General features: G+C 41.4%; 1 protein-coding gene across 1 annotated transcript in view; it reads left to right on the forward strand.

The window, feature by feature from the left end:
• Nucleotides 1–22776, forward strand: part of grin2ab (glutamate receptor, ionotropic, N-methyl D-aspartate 2A, b) — a 91037-nt gene that overhangs the window by 21393 nt on the left and 46868 nt on the right. The window contains exons 3-4 of the mRNA XM_069689686.1: nucleotides 3732–3956; nucleotides 4054–4212. Coding sequence (XP_069545787.1) covers nucleotides 3732–3956; nucleotides 4054–4212 — 384 coding nt within the window. The remainder of the gene's footprint in view (nucleotides 1–3731; nucleotides 3957–4053; nucleotides 4213–22776) is intronic.

The raw sequence follows: 22776 nt of genomic DNA on the forward strand, positions 1-22776 counted from the left end.
CACACACACACACACACACACACACCTACGCTTATAAACACACACACATAAAAAGAAGAAAAGACTCACTTCTGCTGTAAACTCTGCCTCAACAAATGCCATCAAGCTTTTAACACCGTGGGACAAAGCTGAAGGGAAGCCTGTCTTTAGTTTCATCTTTGAGACGAGGGCCGTTGTTTGCGCTGCACATCCAACACTGAACTCACTTCATCTGGCCATTGATTATTGATCTGTGGATGCCCAGTGCTTCACTCTAATGACTGCATAGCTGTGGTAAACTAATGATCTGCTAGCTTCACCTGCAGAGTTTGCACTGCACCTCATCTCATCTCATCTCATCTCATCTCATCTCATCTCATCTCATCTCATCTCATCTCATCTCATCTCATCTCATCTCATCTCATCTCATCTCATCTCATCTCATCTCATCTTATCTCATCTCATCTCATTCATTTATTTATGAAGTTCCAAACAGAAACTTTCGACTGCTTTAGTCATCTTTGCATATTTCTCCTGTTTGCACCACAGAGTATCTGGAAAAGCTGGAGAGCCTGGTAGCAACACGTTCCTCCTCCAGTCATACTGTTCAGTGGCCGCTGGCACACAGCTTTAAGGGGCATTATGGCCACCTTCTGGTGGGGTACTGCATCACAACCAGGCGCTGGTAAAAACAGAATATAAGGAGGAATGATAGTTGTATATACTGTAATATATTTAAAAAAAAATTTTTTAATGACTATTCGATTATTTCAAAATCCTGACCCTCCCTTAGGAACCATAGTACTGGATGAATTCATATTGAAGTGGTAGTCCCAAATTCAGCCACTTTTCGGACCACCTCACAGAGAGATGGTTTTGTGTAATAGATGCTACAGTTGAAGCCTTCAAGTGAAACTCCACCCCAAAAATATTTGCACATTCAGTCACATTTTATTTACATTACTGAAGTCAATGAAGTGAGTCAGTGAGTGACTCATCTTCGAACCTCCTCAGACCACAGTCTGAGCCGACAAAGTAACAAAGGCAGTGGAGTATCTCTATAAGACATTGAGGGAAACAACCCTGTAACCAAGAGCCTAATTTGTGTTGTCATCTCGAGACACGATAGCGCCGCTTCATTGGCGATGAATGAAGGAATGAATTTGTGGACTGATAGATTTAAGCAATTACACCCACATAAACTTAATTTAATAAGAGTTAAGGCTAACATTGTTGAACCAAAAAAATGTGCTTATATGCGTGGAAAACGACTCTGGGTTGTGTTACAGTGTGCACAAAGACGTCGTCTGATTTATTGTCAGTGAAGCAGCTCGAGCACTGGGTGTGTTTTATCTACCTTTGACAGTTACATCATTTTCTTCGATCTAGATTGGACTTTAAGCCTCGAAAAATACAAACATTGTTTTTGGACGAGACTCATTTGCTGCTTAAAGGCAAAAAAGAAATATGTTTAAATGGACGCAAACAAAAGCTCCTTTCAGTCTCTTTCACTGCAGTAAATCAGCTGTTGAAAAGCCCCTTTCTCTTTCATAGACATTTCTAAAGACTGAACAGGCTTTTACTGTTGGCAGGATACTAGAGAATTATTCCACTGAATATTGTTACATTATTAAGATCTTGCATTTTTCATCGGCTTGGCAGTATTAGCATAAATGCTAACATGAATGGAAACAGTTACCTCTCATGACATCTCTTTTGGAAGCTGATCACAGGCTGTGCGGATATGACTTTCAGCCCGAATGCAAATCCTACAAGACAAGCGGGAAACGCCCGGTGACCCAGAGCTTTCCAGCTACGTTGACCATTTTGGAAAATGTCGCACAGCACACTCTGGCTCCCAGTAATGCTAGTTCTGATGCTAACTCCAGGGAAAGGTAGTGTAATATTGTCCCATTGGTTGGAGATGACGGTAATTCCCTGGGACAGGAGTGTAGCGGTGCGTGATTTAGGGGTGTATGCTAAGTGCTGCTGGAGCTGCAGGCTAGTCTGTGGGCACCAGGGCAGAGAGAGCAAGCTGGGAAAGTACTGACTTCACTAACAGGACTGATTAGACCGGGTGTGAGATGACATGGATCAGATACACAAAATAACCCAGCTGGAAAGACAGATTGACAGAATTAAAGAAAGAGAGTGAAAAAAAAAAAAGAAAGAAGAAGAAGAAAGATAAACGTAAAATGAACCGATAGAGATGATCAGCAGTTACGGATGCAAACTTGGAAATCGAGGAGAGAGCAGGATGAAGAGATGTAGAGACAGTAGGTTAATTTTGTGGACACGATGTTTCCTCCTGGGGTGTTTTCAGCTCTGCTGGACTGTGGTGGTGTAAGAAATTGGCTGAGATGCAACGTAGAATTCACATCATGGATTCATTAGCTCTCATTCAGCCCGAGGCATTTCACACTGCATTTCCTCTACTCATCTGCTTCCCTTAGATCTGCTCCCGTTACAGGAGAAGTTAAGACAGAGTGAACCTGGGAACAGGAGTTGAGACTCCTCTGTGTGGCTGGAACTTGGTTAGGTTAAAGAGTTGAAAGAAATGTTATTTTTCATGGCAGTAAGTGTTATTGATTGATGCAGACACTTGTGTGCCTTTAGCGATTTGGAATGCTTCCCCACAGCCCCATGAATGAGAATCCAATGAGGTAAAATCAGATTACATTTATTTCAGGGTTATTTTATCCATTAATAGCAGGCACTTTGCTGTGAACATGGCCTACAGGCGTAGATTATGTTTAAATAAGGGCAGACAGTGGAAGAGAGATTTGGGGCATCTCATGAAGCCCGATGAGCGGTTTAGCAGAAAAAGAAAGTTAGGTTTAAACCCGGTCTCCCGACGGTTTGCCCACTTTGAAACTGAATTAAGTGATTTCTGAACAGTAGAGGGGACAGAAAGAGAACAGTTGAACTTCAAGCCTCTGTTCACGCCTGTCATGTAAACTTCAGTTTTGCACTTGAGACTCACGCTAATAATTCAATTCAAGTCACGCTGTTTTTCTTTAAGATGAGTACACGCCCATTGTTGAGGAGCCCGGCGGGTCGTTTTACAGCATTTACGGTTTGAGGACATGCTCAGAATATACAAGACTCTCACGCGCTGTTGGTTTGAAATATACTCGGCCTACGACTCAGCGAAGTAGACTTTCAACTCGTTTTTCAGGGTATCACTCGGTTTCTTTTAAACAAAAAATAAATCCAGCAATTCCTGTTTTTCTTGTACCACACAAAGAAGTAATGAGCAGGTAATTGTATCCATAAAAATAGAAAATAATGTAAAATGACCTATTTTTATGGTCTTAATTTGGATTAATCTGTTGGATTAATTTCCATCATACTTTTTTTCTACAATTTAATACACTTCTCTATTCCTATCTATCATGCATATGATATTTGTTATCAACCCCCTTTGTGCCTTCTGTGTCGACACATATTTTTGTTTTAGAAAGTCCAGGCTAGAAGCAGTCACTTTAAACGCACCTTGAAAGCTGGTTATTCAGAAACGATACTTTGATCAGATTAAAGCAGTTCATAATATATAATGTTTTGGAACATATAACTACCTGACAGTGTACGGTACTGCACCTGTGACCTCCTGATAGCAGACAGAAACTGTTGAAGTAAAGAAATGAGTTGCTGTAGCCTTCGTATTTGAGTTTGGTGTCATCAGATCAGGATGGGAATTGCCTGTCAGTGACTTGCATTCATTTTTGGCGTGTGTGTGTGTGTTTCTGTAGGGTATGATGGGTGTAGTGGGCTGGATGCTGCTCCTACTCTCCCAGATGACGGTGCCTGTGGCATCCCAAAAGCCTCCAGGGCTCAGTGTGGGTGTGATCATGGGACAGACGCGCTTCATTTCCGACGAGGATGTCCGGCCGCCCCGGCGCCCCGACGATGCCCTCGACGTCTCCGTGGTCACACTGAGGATCAACCAGACAGACCCAAAGTCTGTGATTACACAGGTGAGATATGCGGTGTATATTAAGCAGCGTTACACACACGCCGGCTGTCACACAAACACAGACCTTGGTTTGACAGTTTGCGTCTCTGTGTCCGAAGGTGTGTGAGCTTCTGTCTCGCACTCGTCTCCATGGCATTGTGTTCGCTGATGGCACCGATCAGGAGGCCATCGCCCAGATGCTTGACTTCCTGTCTGTTCAGACACAACTTCCAGTACTGGGAGTCCACGGAGGCTCCTCTATGATTATGGCTGACAAGGTGAGTGACATGACACTGAGCACAGTGTGTGTTTGAGCACAAACACACACACACAAAAAAATTCCTCCTCCTGCTTCTTTGTATACAGTGTTGCTTGTTTTGAAGGGAAATTGGGGAGTTGTAATCCCTCCTCTGAGCCTGCTGCAGCCGTTGAAGGATAATACTTTTCATCCTACATGGTTTTCAGATGTCCTGGCACTTTAGCAATTTGGCCAGACTCCTGAGCCATGTGGTATTTAGGAGCTCGCTCCACATGAAAAATGCAGCAAATATCAGCATACAGCCTGAATAATGACAAGCTCCACATGATACACAAACTATATTTTGTATATGATTATTTTTCCTACTTTAGAGATACTTTAGGTATGTGAAATAATAAGAAAACACTCCTTTTGATATTTGTTATATTTAGCCTGAAGCGAGTTACTTTAAGCTCCTTTCAATGGTGGTCTAGTGGATGTTTGGAGGTTGTTTGTGTTAAAAAATGGATGTTGTAGATCAGAAAATGACTGGGAGGTTATTGAAGTGTGTTTGTGCTATCAGGGTGGCTTCGACAGATTACTTTTTTGCTTAAGTTTAAAGTTGAAACACTTCCAACACTGTAAGTATAGCAGAATTTCAATCGGTCTTTGAATTGATGGCTGCTATCACCCTAAGCAGTGTTATGCTAATTCGCCTTTTACAAGGTAAAAAAAAGTGCACGTTTAAAAGTAAAGTATTCACAAGCTCTTTGCATAGAACAGACTGTATTTTCTGATATATCATTTCTATTCTAGCAGATGATCAAGCATTGTTTAAATATGAAGTAATGTATTTTCTGCTTGGTCTAAAACTGGGCTAAGTAAAACCCAAAATAATAGAAAAGATAAAGAAAAGAAATGAGCTGTATGTTGCTGCATTATGTCGAGTGCTCAGTGGGATGCCAGAAAAATGGATTCCTCGTTTTCAAAAGAAAAAAGAGACGATATACTTTAAGATTGGGTTTTTGTTATATTTTGGTTTGACACTCAGTGCAAAGTTAGGGATGTACGTCTCTTTCTTAGCTGAATTCTCTCTCCGGTTCTGACTCTATAGACCTCGCTGACAGACAGACAGACTGAAAAAGCTTTGATAAAAACACAACTGGTTCTTTAGCTTTTAATTCTCTCAGGGCACAGCAGCCAAAACACAGGAACCAATAACTGCCGCAATACAGCAGCCTTTTGAAGTACTAGTTGATGTGTGTGTGTGTGTGTGTGTGTGTGTGTGTGTGTGTGTGTGTGTGTGTGTGTGTGTGTGTGTGTGTGTGTGTGTGTGTGTGTGTGTGTGTGTGTGTGTGTGTGTGTGTGTGTGTGTGTGTGTGAGAGAAAAGACAAGAAAGAAGACAGAGAGAAGTGAGGGAGACAGTGGGGGTTGGTTTGAAGGTTGGAGGAGTGCAGTTGCATTGTGAAGGTCAGTGCTTGAACTCCCCACTGAGTATATAATGATAGGGAAAATATATAAATTAGGTTTTTCTCGCCTTCAATAGCTGCTGTTAATGTGCCATTAAACGGGGTACTTAACCCCCAACTGCTCTAATTGAACAGCTCGGCGGCCAAAAGTACAAGAGTACGGTCATTTTTGGCAGCTTCCAGGTGTGAAAATGAGTGTGTGTAGCGTGTAACTAACCAACCCCCCCGTAACTGCTCCTGCAGGCCTGTCCTGTAAATATAAAAGTCTCCCTGCCTGGTTTGAATTAAGGCCAAAAGCAGCCCCTGGCAGGCAGGTATTGAAGCTCAGTGAGTCAGCAAATCACTGAACAGTTTTTGTTAATTTGTGTGAAATCCTGAGGTGTGTGGTTGTTGTTGTTGTTCTCATTTACCTGCCAGAAGGAATTCAAGTATGTGGTGATGATATGTAGGGGCGCAGTGCCGATCTGCATCCAGGTGTGAATAAGTTCCTGTTCTTTTCTGCAGTTATGATTAGGACGACAACTAAGGGTTGTTTTCAATATCTTTGGATTATTTCTTTAATAAAAAAATATTAAACTCAAAATTATCCATTGATTGCACAGAACACATGTAAGGAACGCCTTAACTTGTCCTCGCTGTAAAACTGACGCAGACACAATTTAAAATAGCTCACAGGCTGTCAGTGAGGGAAGAACTCTTCTCAATCTATTAACCATTATTCCTCCAATCTATACAGTGTCGGCCATTTACTCCTTCCCTGTTGTATTGAACCATTCACACGACCCGCCGCCTCCTAAAAAGGAAAGAGTCACATTTTATAGATGTCATCTGAACCATGCTGCTTCTCCACCTCACATTCATGTGGTGACTCTGACAAAGGATCTTAATAGACTTTTCATTGGCATTGTTTCTTTGTCGTGGCATTGACTCGTTACCACCACGTCATGCAGTGTCAAGAGGTCATGGTTAGTTCACGTAAGGTCAAAGGTAATTTGTGTGTTTTTTTATACAACAACTATAGATGGCTGAATTGTATAACTTAACTGTGGGCCGCAATAAGCTGACAAAAGACTTAAGGGGTTGTTTCTCGGAGGCAGACATTCTCTCTGTTAAATGTGATACAGAAATGATTTGTTTGTATGGAAAAGTACTGGATGGATACTGAATTTTAAAAGGACGTAAAGTTGTCACCTGGATGGAATATGATCTGAAGTTATTGCAATGTATTAACTGCCCAGGTGGGCCGCACATAACAAAAGCAATAACGTACCTGCTATGACAGTATTAAGAGATTGATGAAGATGTGGCAGGCAGTCAGAGATGCAGGCGGCTGGACTTTACTTCCCTCGGCTGAACCCCCGCTGTTCCACCCGACTCATTTTACTGGAGCCCTGCTGGTGGTGGTGTTTTTTTTTTTTTTTTTTTTTTTTTTGGGGGGGGGGGGGCAGATATGTGGGTTTGTGTTGTGGTTTTGTTAAATGACCTTACACATATTTCTGACTACGTGGATATAAATATTTATAATAATATAAAAGCAATGAAATCAGCAAATCGTCACGTCGCCTTTTACAAGGTAAAAAAGTGCACGTTTATAAGTAAAGTATTCACAAGCTCTTTGCATAGATAGTGCCAACAAAACAGATCATTATAGGGGTGAGGAGGTCTCAGTGAGGTTGACACATGTTTTGTGCTTGACACTCACACTGCGATGGTGAGAACATCACCATGACCTCGCTTCAGTACTTCTCTCAATTCTAATAGCTCTTATTAATTTCACATCAAGCACATTTAAGCATCAATGGTGTGAGTACTTATAAAAAAGAAACCAGCATAATTTGCTCTGGGGAAATGTGTGTCGGTGTAATACTTGGCTGTGTGACTGTTGCTTTCCTACCTGCTGTCAGTGGCATAGTGATAATCTGGAGGATCGAAATAAATCCCAGTGGGCTGCTAACAATTCAGCTTGATTGCTGTGTGCTCACAAACAATATTGTGCTTTTTGCAGCCTGAGCTGGTGGAGCGGTGTGCACTTTGTCACCACACACACACACACACACACACACACACACACACACACACACACACACACACACACACACACACACACACACACACACACACACACTCACACTCACACTCACTCACTGTGTTAATCTGCCAATCAAGTTTATATTAGAGGAGTGAGAAACGAGCTGCTCGTCCCATGGTACCTGGAGTATCCTTGCTGGGCTGCAGTAGTATTCAAGACAGCGTTTTCGACGGTGAGCAAAAAACAGAAGGATGAAAAAGGTGCCAAGAAAACCCAGAAAAAGACTTCAGCGGGCAGGCAAGTACTCTAAAATAATGTATATATGGAGGTGGGCAGTGGAAGTGTGAAATACTTTGTGTTAAAGCAATGTTAAGCTGCAAAAATGCAAACTTAACTGTCATGATTGTGTCACATTTCAAGGAAAGGCTTTCTCCAGTTGTCATTTTCATCAGCTCACATCACATAAACAGGAGCAGGCACTGCGGGCATCTCTGTAAACTGATGAACAAGATTGAGAAGACAGTAACTTACTGCAACGACTGTTCGTCTTCAAAGAGGTTTAAGAAAGGACAGGTTTTATTTGTCGATATTAGCTTGAGTTTACATCGAGTGTGACATCTGAGCTCGGTCACAGTTTGGTTGTTCTTCGCAGAAGCTAGATGTTTTTTAGTCGCTTTTGAGTTGTGTTCATTTTCAAGGGTTTCAAACACTGGGTTTTGTTGTGAAGTTGTTTATGGTTTAGTTTTCTTGGATTTTTGCTTTGGGCCCATTTTGAAACTGTCATGTGAAAACCACAAGTACCAGTGGTTTTTGTTTTACTACCATACACGGCAATAAAGGCTTCTGTGGGTCCGCAGTGTTTGTGTTGTCGAGGCAAATTAGGGAGCTGAAGTCGCCGCTCCAAGCCAACTCTAAATAGTGAGCGATAATGCTTTTCAACCTCTACATTTTTCAGATGTCTTTGCAATTAGGTTAGACGCTTATTTAACAGAGTTGATATTTAGTGACTCACGTCGCCTCAAATACCTCACAAGTCGACATAATCCTAAGGATGTGTGCATACATTATGTATATTCCAGTTGCACATTTATTTGTTCCTCAGGCTCATTCACTTTGAAATAAAATGCTGCAGTACAAAAACTGTCCCAATAAAGTGTCCAAATACTTATATGATGTGCATTGTGATCTTCTTTAAATTCTTTCCATGTAATGGATGTTAAAAACAATTCATATATGAACCAACCGAGGATGCTGTGGTCAGCCTTTTTGAAAGAGGCAAGCAGAAAGACTTTGTGAGCCGGTTTGTGCTGTCAGGGATGTTCTGTCAGATGTGTGGGTTTAGAGTAGAAACACTGCTAACAAGCAGCGTGGAAATCAATAATATGACCCCTTGTGCAGGCAGGTAATATACTGTACTCCTTATAGAAGAAGCTTTATGCCTGGGTATCATTCTGCGGTTGCCGACTATTATCGGCTGGCCCTCCCAATAGAAACCTCATCCACTATCAACCCCACATGGTTATTGCACACCATCACTTTAACTCCTGAGCTGAAATTAAGTCTCCCATCAGCACCTGACAGCTGCCAACCGAACCGCTTTCTCCCCTGAATGAAAACAAATGGATGAATGTCTCAACAGATCTGTCCTCTCACCCTGTTTGTCTTCCAGTATCTGCCTCCTCCTCCTCCTCCATCCCTCACAATGCATGTCAGTGAGGCATCATCATCATCTACGGGAAGTCGGTGTGTGTGTGTGTGTGTGTGTGTGTGTGGGGGGGGGGGGCATGTTTAGGGAGCATGGAATAGATGGGGAGAATGTGTAAGCCCAGGAGAGGAGCAGGATAAGTTTGGAATGTTGTACTTCCATTACAGAGCGGTCGCTTTGGGAAATAAGAAATGTTGTTTGGCTTTACCTCAACCCCATACACACTCGCTCATTCTCCACCAGCCTTGTTTGTCTCTTCTTTTGACTTGCTGCGTATGGGTGTGTGGGGGATAGGGGATGGGTGGGTCACAGTGTGTAGCATAGGAACACGAACATGCTGAAAAATGGAAGGTTGTGAATTAAACATTCATGTTCTTTCTGCTTTGCCACTGTGGTGGGATGCTACTCTTGGTGTTTGTGTATTTGCGCATGTGTGTATTTATGTGTGTGTGTGTGTGTGTGTGTGTGTGTGTGTGTGTGTGTGTGTGTGTGTGTGTGTGTGTGTGTGTGTGTGTGTGTGTGTGTGTGTGTGTGTGTGTGTGTGTGTGTGTGTGTGTGTGTGTGTGTGTCCTCGCCTGGGATGTCCCATATCAGTAGGGGCCATTTGCTCAGGTTCTCTGCTGAGTCGCTTTAATATTTAACACCTGCTCCCTTCACCTCCTGTCACTTGTCAGAAGATGCACTGCTGTGTCATTCACTCACTAAGTCCTTCCACACTTTCACCTCTAATTTTTTTGTCTTGCTCTACTTTTTTATGTTCTTAATGTCCTCTTGTTTTCTTCAGCCCCATGTCTCTGTCCGGCCCTCCTCTCCTGTTTCCATCTTTCTCTTTTGTTGCGCACATGTCCATATACACCGCCACCCCATCCTTCTTTTCTGTCTTTTCATTTCATACTGTCTCACTGTCTCACTGTCTCACTGTCTCACTGCTCTCGCTTCCATGGTTGTGTTTTTTTCTGGCGGCTCTGTGTGTGAGAGGAAGAGCCAGCAATGTTAAAGGGCTTTAGGAAGTCTTGGTAGCCTTGAACCCCTGTGAAGCATGATTGGATGATGGCTTTGTGTGCCTGTATGTGTGTGGGAGATAAAGAGAGAGAGAGAGCTGGGTTAACGTGGTTACTATGGTGACTAAACCAGACTCGAGCATTTAGTTCTTTACTGCTGGCCGCTGAGGTTCGCTGGGTACTTGTATACCACAGGTCCCGATGCCCAGCTCCTTCCAACTTGGCCACACACCACACTGAACACAACTGGCTGTCAGTGTGAAGCCAGTGAGGGATCATTTCCTGGTCTATGCACTAGCAACTCTGACTACAGCCAAACAAGGATGGCTAATTTAGAAAGTTCTGTTTACATGTGAGCACGATGTGTGTTCACACAACACATGGTTAATTTTGAAAAGGTCCTCATCCACACCAACATGCCTTCTTTGTCATTTTATTTTGGTTTACTGAACACATTCACAGCCAGCATCTGGAAACTCTGGGACAAACACAGCCTGACTACTTTGGTTAAGCTGAATCATAACTACTTAAAACTTTGAAGTCATATTTATATCTTAGAAAAACCAGAGTAAAAATTTTGGGGGCTTTTACAGGGAGTTTTGTAAATGACTATTTCCTGGTCAGGCACAGTAGGTTTTCAGGGTGACGAGGCAGCCAGTAGAAACCTGCTGTTTTTTTTTTCGTAGAAATGTAAAACAGTAAATTATAAAATGTTTGTTATGTCTCTCACAATTTTCAGTCATCCCAGTCACAGCTTTGTTGCCATTAAATAACACTTAGATAGATGTTCATTTGTATTATTTTCCCAGTCGACACCGAAAAGCATTTCTAGTTTTCAGCTTCAGCCACTCTGTAGACTATTTTTGAAAATCTGTTCTGTGATATCAGAGACTCCGATTTGAGAGCCAAAATGAAGAGAACAATGTGTGTTTTCAGTGTTTGTTGGCTCAGACAGGACTTTCTGATGGAAAATACGTAAAATACATGTAAAATCTGATCTATATTGGCGGTTATCCTGGAAGTAGCCTGCACTCTTCTGTGTACATGTAAATAACCCAGACTTGATGAACAGACTGTGACTTAACCTGAATGCACAATGCGACTTCCATCTGCAGTGGAAGAAAACATCTGCCAGGTTAACTCTCAAGCTCCTTCATACAATACGTCAAAGAGCATCATTTATGTGATACTATACATCTTTACTTAAAATGTATTTGCAAAGATAAATATTTTGCAGTTTCTGCCAGCTGAACACTATGTAATATTTTACTGCTTCAAACATCAACAGTAATAACTATATGGATGTCCTTCCTGTTGCAGTATTTGCTGTTGTGACTGGCTGACAAAATTAAAAAAAAAAAGAATCCCAGCTGTTTCCTCGGTGAATATGATAAAAAAAATAAAAAAATAAATAAAAAAAAACTCCTTCGTGTGCATATTCTAGAGGTATTTAAAAAGTTTTTAGTGGTCTCAATATATCTGATTCTATGTGGGGTTTTTCTTATCGTACATGATCAGCATTTTTGTCCAACACTATTTTTGTGTGCGTTTCACTTGTTAGAAGAAAATTGTGCTTCTTTTTCCAGGCAATATAAATTAAGATTTAGTGGGCATTACTCTAAAAACTTAGTTTCAATTAGAGATTTTGGAACAAGCTCCAAACAACTTGAAACAGTAAACAAAAGAAACAACAACAAAAGTAGACTAGGACTTCTGGTTATAAGTTGGCTACACGCTGGAGTGAGGTCAGCCTTCCTAAAGCAAGAACAGCTGTGGCATCGCCCCTACTCATGTTGTCTTGTCTTGCAGTTGTTTTCATCTTTGGAGACAGTCCTTCCTCATCACTGCTTTGAGACGGTCCCTCCTCATCATTTCCTTTTAACTCTGAGTGCTTTTCATCTCTGGACACTGACGTTCACTCTGGCTTAGAGACAAACACTTTACTTTTCAGTAAACTCTCCTCCTTTCCTCATCCTTGAATTTCCAGTTGATGATGTTCTATAGGTTGTCTTAATTTGCTCTGCAGCCACAGTCACTATAACTGTCCTTGACAACCTGAGCGGTTGTTTTTATATATTCCCGACCTTTCTGATGCTGAATTACAGTTGCACACTTGATAACAGGAAAGATTTAGCCAAGTGTTTAAAGAGGCTCAGTAGATATTTGCCTTAAGCAGTTTAATAAGCCTTCGACAAGCTGACAGATGATTGATAAGATCCTCCAGATTTATATCTGGGAGCTTGCTACTTCAGTATGGAAACACATTAAAGTTAAATGTTTTTTCTCCCTTCCTTCACTGCTTTGTTGCTCTTGCAAGATTAAAAAAAAAAAAAATCCATTGATATAAGTATCTGATCAGTTGATTCAATAATATTTTAGTTGACCAGACGTCCTGCGAGCTGCTAAATGCCAAGAAAGATTTCAAGCTGAGGGACAGAACTAACAAAAACCTCTTGAAAAAAAAAACCCTCTGCAATTGTGTTCTCCTGAATTGTGTTGTGGTTTTATGGTTCAGAATGCAGAGTTGGCTGAAATGTAATTTACGCACATCTTTTAATTTGCTGCACTCGTCTCTGCTGCAAACACAGAAGTGTTTTTTGTGTTATAGTATTATAGCTATTACTGAAATATTGGAGTATCACAAAGAAAGCATCTTAGAAGAAAAGCAAAGAGGAGATGTTTATGCACACCCTGCCGAGGCTAACAGTGGGAGTTTGTAGATATAGGCAGAATACACAAATTGCAATTTATCTGCGGTTGAACGGACTGATCATTATCTTGAAGGATGAATGCTTCCACTTAAAAAAAAAGAAAAAGAAAAAAGGAGCGCTGCTCCCACTCTGCACGTACCCTGCAACACATTATTGTGAAGTGATTCACCTCGAATAATGTGGACATCCAGTCTGAAAGGTCAACACAATCCATTAAAGTTGGTACTATTTTGGTGCCTTTTTTTAGTACCAGAGAAATGATAGTTTACATACACAAAGAGCCTGACTTTATACGGGTTTATGATTATAGTAAGTTATAATACATATTTATACAGTATTACCAACACAAGGCCAATTTGGAGAATACGTGTATTTACCTGGCTGTCATTGTAAACATCTCTTCATGTCCACCTATAGAAAGCATGTATTTATGCTTACCTGACAAGAATGCACACGGCTGGTAGGCTGATGCATTCTTTACATCTCTATGCAGCAACCAAATAGTGGGCTCTATATCTGCATGGGGAAATTGTCAATTGACACAAGATCCCCATTGTCTGTTTGCAATTCCAACCACGTTACATTCGCCTAACCAATGTTCAGAATTAAAGTGCTGACTAATCATTTGTTTTATTGCTGAGTCACACTGGTATTTAGTTAGGGTGGAAATCCAACATGGAGGAAGCGGCAGCATGTTATTCGCTGTGCCGCAACATCCAGTTTTATTTAAACTCTTCTGTTGTAGTATAAACTGCTGCACTTAAGGGAAAAGGTTTGCAGACAGAGCCATTTGTACCACTGACTCCTGAAGGCACGAGACAATAATACGGTGCGTCTTTTGGACAAACTGCGTGAACGTATTGTCCCAGTAGCTACTGAGCTAACTCACTGGCTCTGAGAAATTGTAATCAAATTCAGCTGCTCATAATTTAATTTAGTCCAGAGAAGGAAATGCCAGTAAACGGCCCACTGCAAAGAAAATAGAAACCATCTTAGAGACTGTCCAGCACCAGCATGTTCCTAGCTTGTTGCACGTTAGCATTTAATTTGCCAGTTAGCACGTATCTCTGCGAGTTTTTTCCGCTTCACCGACTTCTGGAACCACATATTTCATGAAGACGTAGAGATTCATTTTGCTGGGACCTTTCTTTTTTTAAATTTTTTTATCTGCTTTATTTATTTTAAGCCCTTTATGGTAACAGAAAAATTGCTATTGGTGTTTGGATTCACAATCCACAAACAAAAACAGCCTGTGGTCAAATGCATCATGGCGGGCCGGTTTGTGTTGACAATGGCTGGGCAACCGGAGCAAAAATACTGTCAGTCGCAGCTGATATCCGACAGCTTGGCTTGATGGTGTTGGCCAGCGGTGCTGCCTCCCAGCCGCAACAGCCTCAGCCTCTGCTTTATTCCTTCAGCAGTGACTCTGGCTCGTGGAAGCCAGCTTTGACGCTGACAACCAGTGGCGTTCTTGGGGCCAGGAATGGGTTGCCCTTTTTCCTCTTGGGTGCAAATTTGCCCTTTTCAAGTAGCAATCAAAACTTTTCCGGCCTTGCCCTGGCCCTTTCACAGGGCATGATCTTCTCTGGCTCCATTTGAGTGAGTTCTAGTTAAGGCTTTTATTTATTTTTGCTCATGCCCCTGAAAAGTGCTCGAGCAAGGCGGCGCTGACAACGTATTATCAAATGTGAAATAATCCATAGCGTCATCTGCGTGCTTATAGTGGGAAGTCATTTTGGCTGTCCAAAGTGCCGATGTCAACTAAAGTGCCCATAGCTCATCAGGGCTGAAGGGATGAAGATGAATGTTATCTCAAAAAGCTTCCCCTGCAGTTCTTTCTCCATCAAGTGAAGTCAGAATTTGTCACTGGATTTGAACCACTCTGCCATATCTGGCCTCAGTGATAACAGGGACAACATGTGTCGCCCCTTTGACTCGTACTGTAAATAGCAATAAAGTTGTAAACTGGCAAAATGTTACTGGCAGTGCTGCTTACGTGTTTCTGTTATATTTATTTTTAATATAAAACTCAACATCGTGTGAAGTTATGATAAACGTTGTGACTTCTCTATTTTATTTGAACCTGCGTGTCACCGTTACATAATCTCAACTGTAAATCAGAGACAGAACAAACTCAGGGCTGAAAAGGTTCGCACTCAATGCTGCTCGTAGCAAAGCAATGCTCTGACATGACATGCAATGTCTCACTCGTGTCAGGAACCAGAGGATTATTGGTTTCAATTAAGGATACCCGCGATGACAGTTAGAAGCAGCCACAGAGACTCAAACGTGTCTGGTGCTACAAGCGATGTCCAGACTCAACAGGAGATGGAGGAGATAATCAGATTCATACTGACATGCCCTAATTAACTTGGAGATTGATCTGAGTAGCCTTGATGTATCAAACAAAAATCCAGTGAAACTTCACAGGAGTGAGCAGTTCACTCATCAAGACAGTTAATATTAGCTGAGTTCAAGTCTAACCTTACTGACAGTGTGTTTGGTGTAATAACATCTCGATCGTACAAAGCAAGGAGATTCTGGCGTCGATGTTTCAGGAAAACATTGTTGACAGTGTAAGAGCACTCGTGCAACTGTCTGTTTATGTGTCTGTGTTGGCAGTGAGTCTCAGTTATTGTTGTTTGCTTGTTGGGAACGGCTGCTGAAGATGTCCGTGTCTCCACAGCGGAGCGGCTGCAGCTGTTTAGCAGACGTCCCGGGCTGAGCTGGTGTGTCCCGTTGTCTGTCTGCGCTGTATGACGGAGCGGCAGGATGTCGCTCTCAGCCCACAGGTTCCTCTTTCTTACACAGTGAGAGAATCACCTTCGCCAGACCTGCTGTCGTTCCACCTGTGTTTGTGTGTTTATGAAATAGTGCGTGTTGAAGAATCCAGCAGATTTGTCCTCAGTCTTCTCTACTCGACCTCAAACACGTCAATCTACAGCGGCGATCCCACACAAACCAGCCTCCTATATTTATATATCTTCATTTTCTCTCCCGCTCACCATCTCTCTCACTCTCTGTGCTTTGGATCTCTTCCTCTGCATCGCTCCCTTATAACCTCTTGTTTTTTCAGCCATCCTCCATCGCTTTCACTTGCTGCCTTTCTCCCCGTCACATATTGCCAACCTTATCCCCTGTCCTTTTCTCATGTCATCCCCCCTGCTCTCCTCCTTCTCTCACGCCCCAGCTGGAGAGTACAATAAGATGGCAATGGCAGGGCTGTGGTGTGGCGCGCTGTGTTTGTCTGTGTGATGTCACACTACAGCAGCTCTATAGTAGCTCTCTCTTTTTTTTTTTTTTAATCCCTGTGCTCACAGACCACACTGCTATTTTAAGATTCTATAAACCTTTTCAAAGAAGCTTCAAGGGGAAAGCTTGTCCATGCTCCGTGTACAGACTATGTGTGTTCGGTAAGAAGGACTGAGTGTGACGGAGAGAGTATTTAGGTATATTTGCATGGCTGTGTTTATTTCTCTGTCGTACCAGCTGATCACACAATTCTTAGCAGTTACAGTGTTCATGTCCAAATTATTCTGAGTCACATAGACATGAATTTAAAGCCTTTTTTGATAGAGACGATTTGTATAGCTGGAAAACACAAGTTCCCAGTCCAGTCAGGGTGACTCTATTTGGGGGATATTTTTAAGTATAGTATAATTTCATCGGCCGCCATCTGCACATTTGATTTTATTCTGGGTCACATAACTGTTCGAATCTCAGAAAATATCACGTTGAATATTTAGAAGCACAGCTGATGTCATGTTAATAAAACAGGCCAGATCTTAAGACAAATAAACAGACAATAAAACTGGCAGTAAACCTACCTCAAAGTATATTGCATGCTCAGTATTACCACAGCAATATACTATCTCCAGTCCTGAACTGTTTGATCCCTTGTCTTTGATCATACATCTGTTACCGGCACAGATGAGCAATTATCTCTATTCAGTAGCACTTGAGCTACCATTTTGGAGTCGATTGCCCCTTTTTAACTTATAAAAGCTGGAGAGAGATGCCATCCTTGGCTCGGTGCCGGTACCTGGACTCCTCCGAGGGAAAGGTGGGAAAAAAGAAGTTTCACTTGTTTAATAGACTGCTGGAAAACATCAGTCAAGGTCATGATTGAAATACACATTTCTGACCTCACAGGAAAAACCCACTGTGTTCAATCCTCCAGTACAGTAAAAGCCCTGCATTAAAGCTGCAGTGTGGAACTTTTATATGTACATTTATGTGAACATCTGTTCCATTCAAGCCCTTTCCAAATGACCTCATACGATGCTAATTAAGCATATCACCGTTTCACAGCGTACAAAGTTTCAAAATCTGGTGAGATGTGTTTTACAAAACAAAACAATTATCATTTTGTTAGAGGTGAAGTGTGGAGCAACGGGTGGGGATGTCGCGACGCAGAGGAGTCGGCTGCAGCTGCCAACAGTATGGTGGGAAAACCTCCTCGGGGCGAGGTCAACTGAAGGCATGCGACATCAGCATCAATATGGTTTTGTAATTACTCTCACACTGCCACAATAAAAAAAAAAAAAAAAAAATATATATATATATATATATATGAATATTTAATGTACAGAAGCACCATGATAAATGGTGGATAAATGACAGCATACATTTCACAACCGGCAAAATCTCTTGTCTGTTGGAATTAGATCCACTCAGTCCGATAACATTTGGAAAGAATGCTTGATTGAATTATTTATCTTTATTCAAGCTAGCATAGGGTTAAACCAGAAGCTAGCCAGCTCAGGAATGTCTCACCAGACACCAGAATTCAAAACTGTATTCTGTGAAATACAGAAAGATTTATCTGGCAGCAATGGGCTTAATTAACACTGTTAACTTGTTTGGTCAGGGCTCCAATGTAACAAACGTTAATTTTTATGGAAAGGTCCCACACTATAGGTTTAAGGAAACTACCTCCAAATTGTAATCACTCAAAGTGTCGTCTTTGAGTAAATGTTCGGGGTTGTGTTTCATTACTGCTGCTGTCGCACTGAACATCGGGCTGCAAATAAACAAATGGCCAGTGTGGTTGTTTTCTGGAGAGGACAGTCTCATGGGGCCTTTTCCACACAAATACATGTGTTGCACAAATTGTGCCCCATAACTTTCCCCAAACATTTATTATATGACTGGGAAATGCTGCCTTCTTCAACAGCTTTGAGCTCTTTCTTTCTTAATAGAGACTACATGAAGTCTACAGCCTGCCTCTCGACATTATCCCCACAAGCCTCCTTCAGGGTTTTTTTTTATATTGTGGGCCTAAGTGTCATCTCCACTGTAAATAGCTCTATGGCCACTGGGGCTATTCCATCGTGTTTCATACATGAAACACCTGCCTCTTGTAAAAATGATACAGTTTTGTGTTGCCTCAGATCATTTCCATATTGCTGTTTTTGTACACTGTGTGTTCTCTCTGAATAGTAACATCACATATGGACATTTTTCCTTCTAGGAGTTGGCTCTTGTGGAACCGACTGTTGTTTCTGACTGTTTCTTCACTGTAGTAAATCATGCCTCTAACATTGACTGTCTTGAGCCTGGTGCTGGTGTAAACATCACTGTCCTGGATAAGCTTATGTCCTAAGCAAGCAACAGAACTATTTAGGCTATTTTTCATTTGCCGTGGGGTCCCTCAGGGTTCAATTCAAAATACATTTCTCTTCTACATTAGTTTGCCGCATCAGTGAGTCATATTTTTAAAATGTACATTTTCTTTCTCTGTTGTGTAGACAACACCCAGCGGTACGGTCTGTCCTGCCAAAGCCCATTGATTTTTACACTTTTAAAAAACTATTTTTAGGACAGAATTTAATTGTTAACTGACCCAGAATGTTTATTTTTTTTCCAGAAGATTAAAAGAAAACCTCAGTTTTTGAATACATTCTGCATGTATAGATAATGTAACCAGGTAGCCGTTTGTGCTAAAGCTTACCAATCTTCATTCAGGCCTGACATCTGTAACTTTTCAAATGTTTTTGTTTTCTGAGGGAATTAAAATAATTTGTGAACCACAGCAAACACATTGATTTGGACGATTCTGTGAAAGGCTTTTATTTCGCCAGCCATGCAAAACCTGTAAAATACAAGCGCTCTCCATACTAAATCTAACAGCAGACTGTGGAAATAATGTCCATCTAGGTTAATTAAAGTCAAGCTTAAGTAATCCCAAAGGGGAGATTTGGCCTCTGCATTTCACCCATCTTAACTATCAGGCAGCTCGGTGCCGCTTCAACTTCAACCAAAATTAAGTTCAAACCCAGGATTTGATTCATGAAAGGCAACCATGTAACCATGTTAACTACTGAGCTGCTGTGTGGTCTGTGATAAATACACAAGAAATTATACGTAGCAGAAATACGTTTTAAGACTGTTATGATAGCATGTTTTTAAAAAGTGAACAGAAGATAGAGGATGAATATGAAACCCACCTGCACACACATCATTCTCCACAGTGAAGGTCAAACAACCAAGTGAAATAACAATAAACAAACCATATTTTTGAGTGGCAGAAGATTTGAATTTACACTTTAGTGACCCTCTTCAGGAGTCGCTCTTCTACGTTTGAGCTATCACAACTTCTTAGAATCAGTGGGCATCCAGAGCCCAGCATCTACAGCCTCTGTCCTCTTCTGAGGTCACGCAGATTGGTTGCTCTTAAATGTCCTGCATGATCCTAGAGAAGTACATTTCTGGCAGTCTTACAAGTTCAAACAGAAAGGTAGACCACATTTCCCTGCTAGCTTGTCTTAATGTTTCTCCTGCACGGCCGTAGCACAACTGTGGTCTGACATTAGAAGACAAACTGCTGCTGTTGTTTACAGAGTCTCCGAATGGGTCTCCTGTCTCCTAAATTTCAGTTCCTCCACATCCACAGTGCAGATTTAGCTCACAGCACATAGTTAATGTCCCACATTCAAGGAAGCTGCGTCTTTACCTCTGCTTTGTGGAGGTTATTGAAATACCCAGTTTCACAGGTATAAGATCTTCTCTTTCATGTGCTCTGATCAGACATGATTCAAAACCCATTTCCGTACCTAAGCAGTGGACAGTGTTTGATGTGCAGATGTGTGAATGTATGTGCACTTGTGTTTAGTGAGCACTTCTTCTCAGCAGCAGCAGGAAACCAGCATCGTTGATTATAAGATGATGGCTAACATTGTCTGTCAGGACAAAGAACCTAAGAGCCTTTTGTGCCACAGTCCAAATCTTCAGCATACAGAAGTTATTGATGATAATGATAGTCATGTCAAAGATGATAATAACTATGATGACTGCAATGATGGTAACGATGACAAGGATGCATTTGATGATGAGTAGTGACGTTCCTGTGAAACAGAGAGCTTTTTGTTTATCTCTGATGTAGGGAAACAGGAGGTGATGTTCATCACAGCAACACTGAGGTCATTTTCTGTAATTAGATTTTGTATCAAAAAATATTTTATGCCTTCTATGCAATATTCAGATAATGTGGAAACACACTAATGAACAGTAAACATAGGTACAGAAAAATTACATCTGTATTAATAATGGAAACATCTGCTGTATAATTAAAGCAGCTCTCTCCTGAAAAACAAAGCCGTTCATTGTCAGTGTGCATTGTCTGATTTATATCCAAAATGTTACTAATCGTATAGAATTTAATTCACAGTATGAGTGTTATTTTTTCAATCTATTGTCTGTGATGAGTCACAAGAAACAGTCGTATGCTCAGTACCACAGATTCAAAACAGCATTACAGAGCCTCAGTGTTGGGAGGTTTTTCGACAGCGATGTGGGAATTCAAACCAAGACAAACCATTCCAATCCACAGGGACTTTATATTCATATTATTATTTTTTTGACATTTATTTGTTTTTCTAACAGCTTAATCAGAAAGCTAAGTCACTGTCATACCTTTAAGACAAAACTGCAGCAATTTACATCCACACAAACATGGGGTAAAAGAACCTCTCACAAACAGGGCTTGAAATAAATCAAGGTTTCATATAACTGTGATTCTGCAAGGCTGACCTTTGAGCCAACACCTGACTGGAGGTCTTCAACCCTGCACAATGCAGTGATTCCTCTTCGGAGGGGTATTAAGGGCAAAATTGCGGATTTTGGCTAGATTACATGGCTGGCCAATACTTGGCGGATGACGGGTGACAAGAATATTACATTAAGGATAGACCAATAACTTACTGAGACAATACAAACAGTGTGTCACTGTTCATTGAGTTTTTTGGAGTGTATTTTTAAGGCATGGTATACATGTATTAGACCGATGGCGGAAGAGAGATGACAGGAAACGAGGGGAGGAAATGGGAAATGACATTCAAGCAAAGGTCAGTGCCTGATGCAAACCAGAAACATTGCGGTTCATGGACAATGCCTTAATGCCTAAAGCCACTTGCCCTCCCCCATGTTTACAGTATATTTAAATTACAAAAGTATCAAAACGATTAGAACATTACAGTTTGAGAGTTAAAGGCAAGTCCAGGCAGAAACACTGGCTCTTGGTCCTGGCCTGGGGTTGGGCCTGAATAAGTAGGACTCGTGTGTGTTTCAGGCTCAGGCTCATATTGCATTCATTAAACTTTGCAAACTGGCAGCTCATTCTTTCTTCTGCAAGAGATGACAGGCAGAGGCGGCTAATCAAGCATTAGGACTGTGCTCTACTGCAAGAGCTCAATGGAGTTAAAAATATCAAACGTCAAAATGCTACAGTATTTTCCAAGTCTTTTTCTCTGTTTGAAGTAATAATCGAACTGAGACCTAATCTTCTTTAGTAGTTCAGATTAACTTTGTTATTCCATAAAAAATAGGATGAAAACTGAATATAATCATAGGAAGTAAAAAACTGTGCTTACATAGCCCATTTCAGCAGACACTGTCAGCAGGATGATCGACTGTATGTACTGACGAGCTGACTATTGTATAACTGAAACAAAGATGGGGGGCAGCCTAAAACTGTAATTTTCAATACTTCTTCAAAGACACATGCTCATCTGCTCACTCACTGTAATTGGTATGTGAACAAAGGGATGTGTTCTCCAGAGCAAATACCCTCCAGAGATACAGTACTACCTCCTAACTTTCCAATTGTCTAATAAGCCAATTACTGCAACAGATATACAACCCAATCAATCATAGTTAGGGAAGTGTTTGACAAAGTTGCCGGACTTGAGGGACTAGTAGCCGTTGCAGCTACACTGTCTCGCATCCATCATCTCTCAAGTGCCAGATGATGAAGAAGACTGATTTTTAGAAGCCTTTTTTTTAAAACTGTAAATGCTGGTGGAATCATGCACTTCATCAATTTTAATGACAACTGTCCAAAATTGTGCGGTTTCTGAATTAATTTAGCCTCTGCATTCTGTGAACTCTTTTCTTGCCATGTGTCTCAGTGTAAATGGAAAGTGGACATGTTTACCCAGCTAACTTAACCAGTATAAATATCCAGTATATACATTAAACAAAAAAACAAAAAAAATATAGTTACACTAGAAGTGTGGAGGAGAAGGTAGGAGAGGGGACTAGACAAAGACATGGTGGAGGGAAAGGGAGGTTTGAGTGAAGCTGGTGTCAGAGGCATACCATGTTGGTGTCAGTTCCACTCCTCTTCCTCCATGTTAAGAAGTTTCTCTCCCTCAGAGGGAGAACACACCAACTGGCCCTGAGACGGAGC

Source organism: Brachyistius frenatus, unplaced genomic scaffold (genome assembly GCF_029030835.1).
Source record: "Brachyistius frenatus isolate BFR_SWC_R1_liver_20210118 unplaced genomic scaffold, ASM2903083v1 Contig_7, whole genome shotgun sequence".
NCBI classification, from domain to species: domain Eukaryota; kingdom Metazoa; phylum Chordata; class Actinopteri; family Embiotocidae; genus Brachyistius; species Brachyistius frenatus.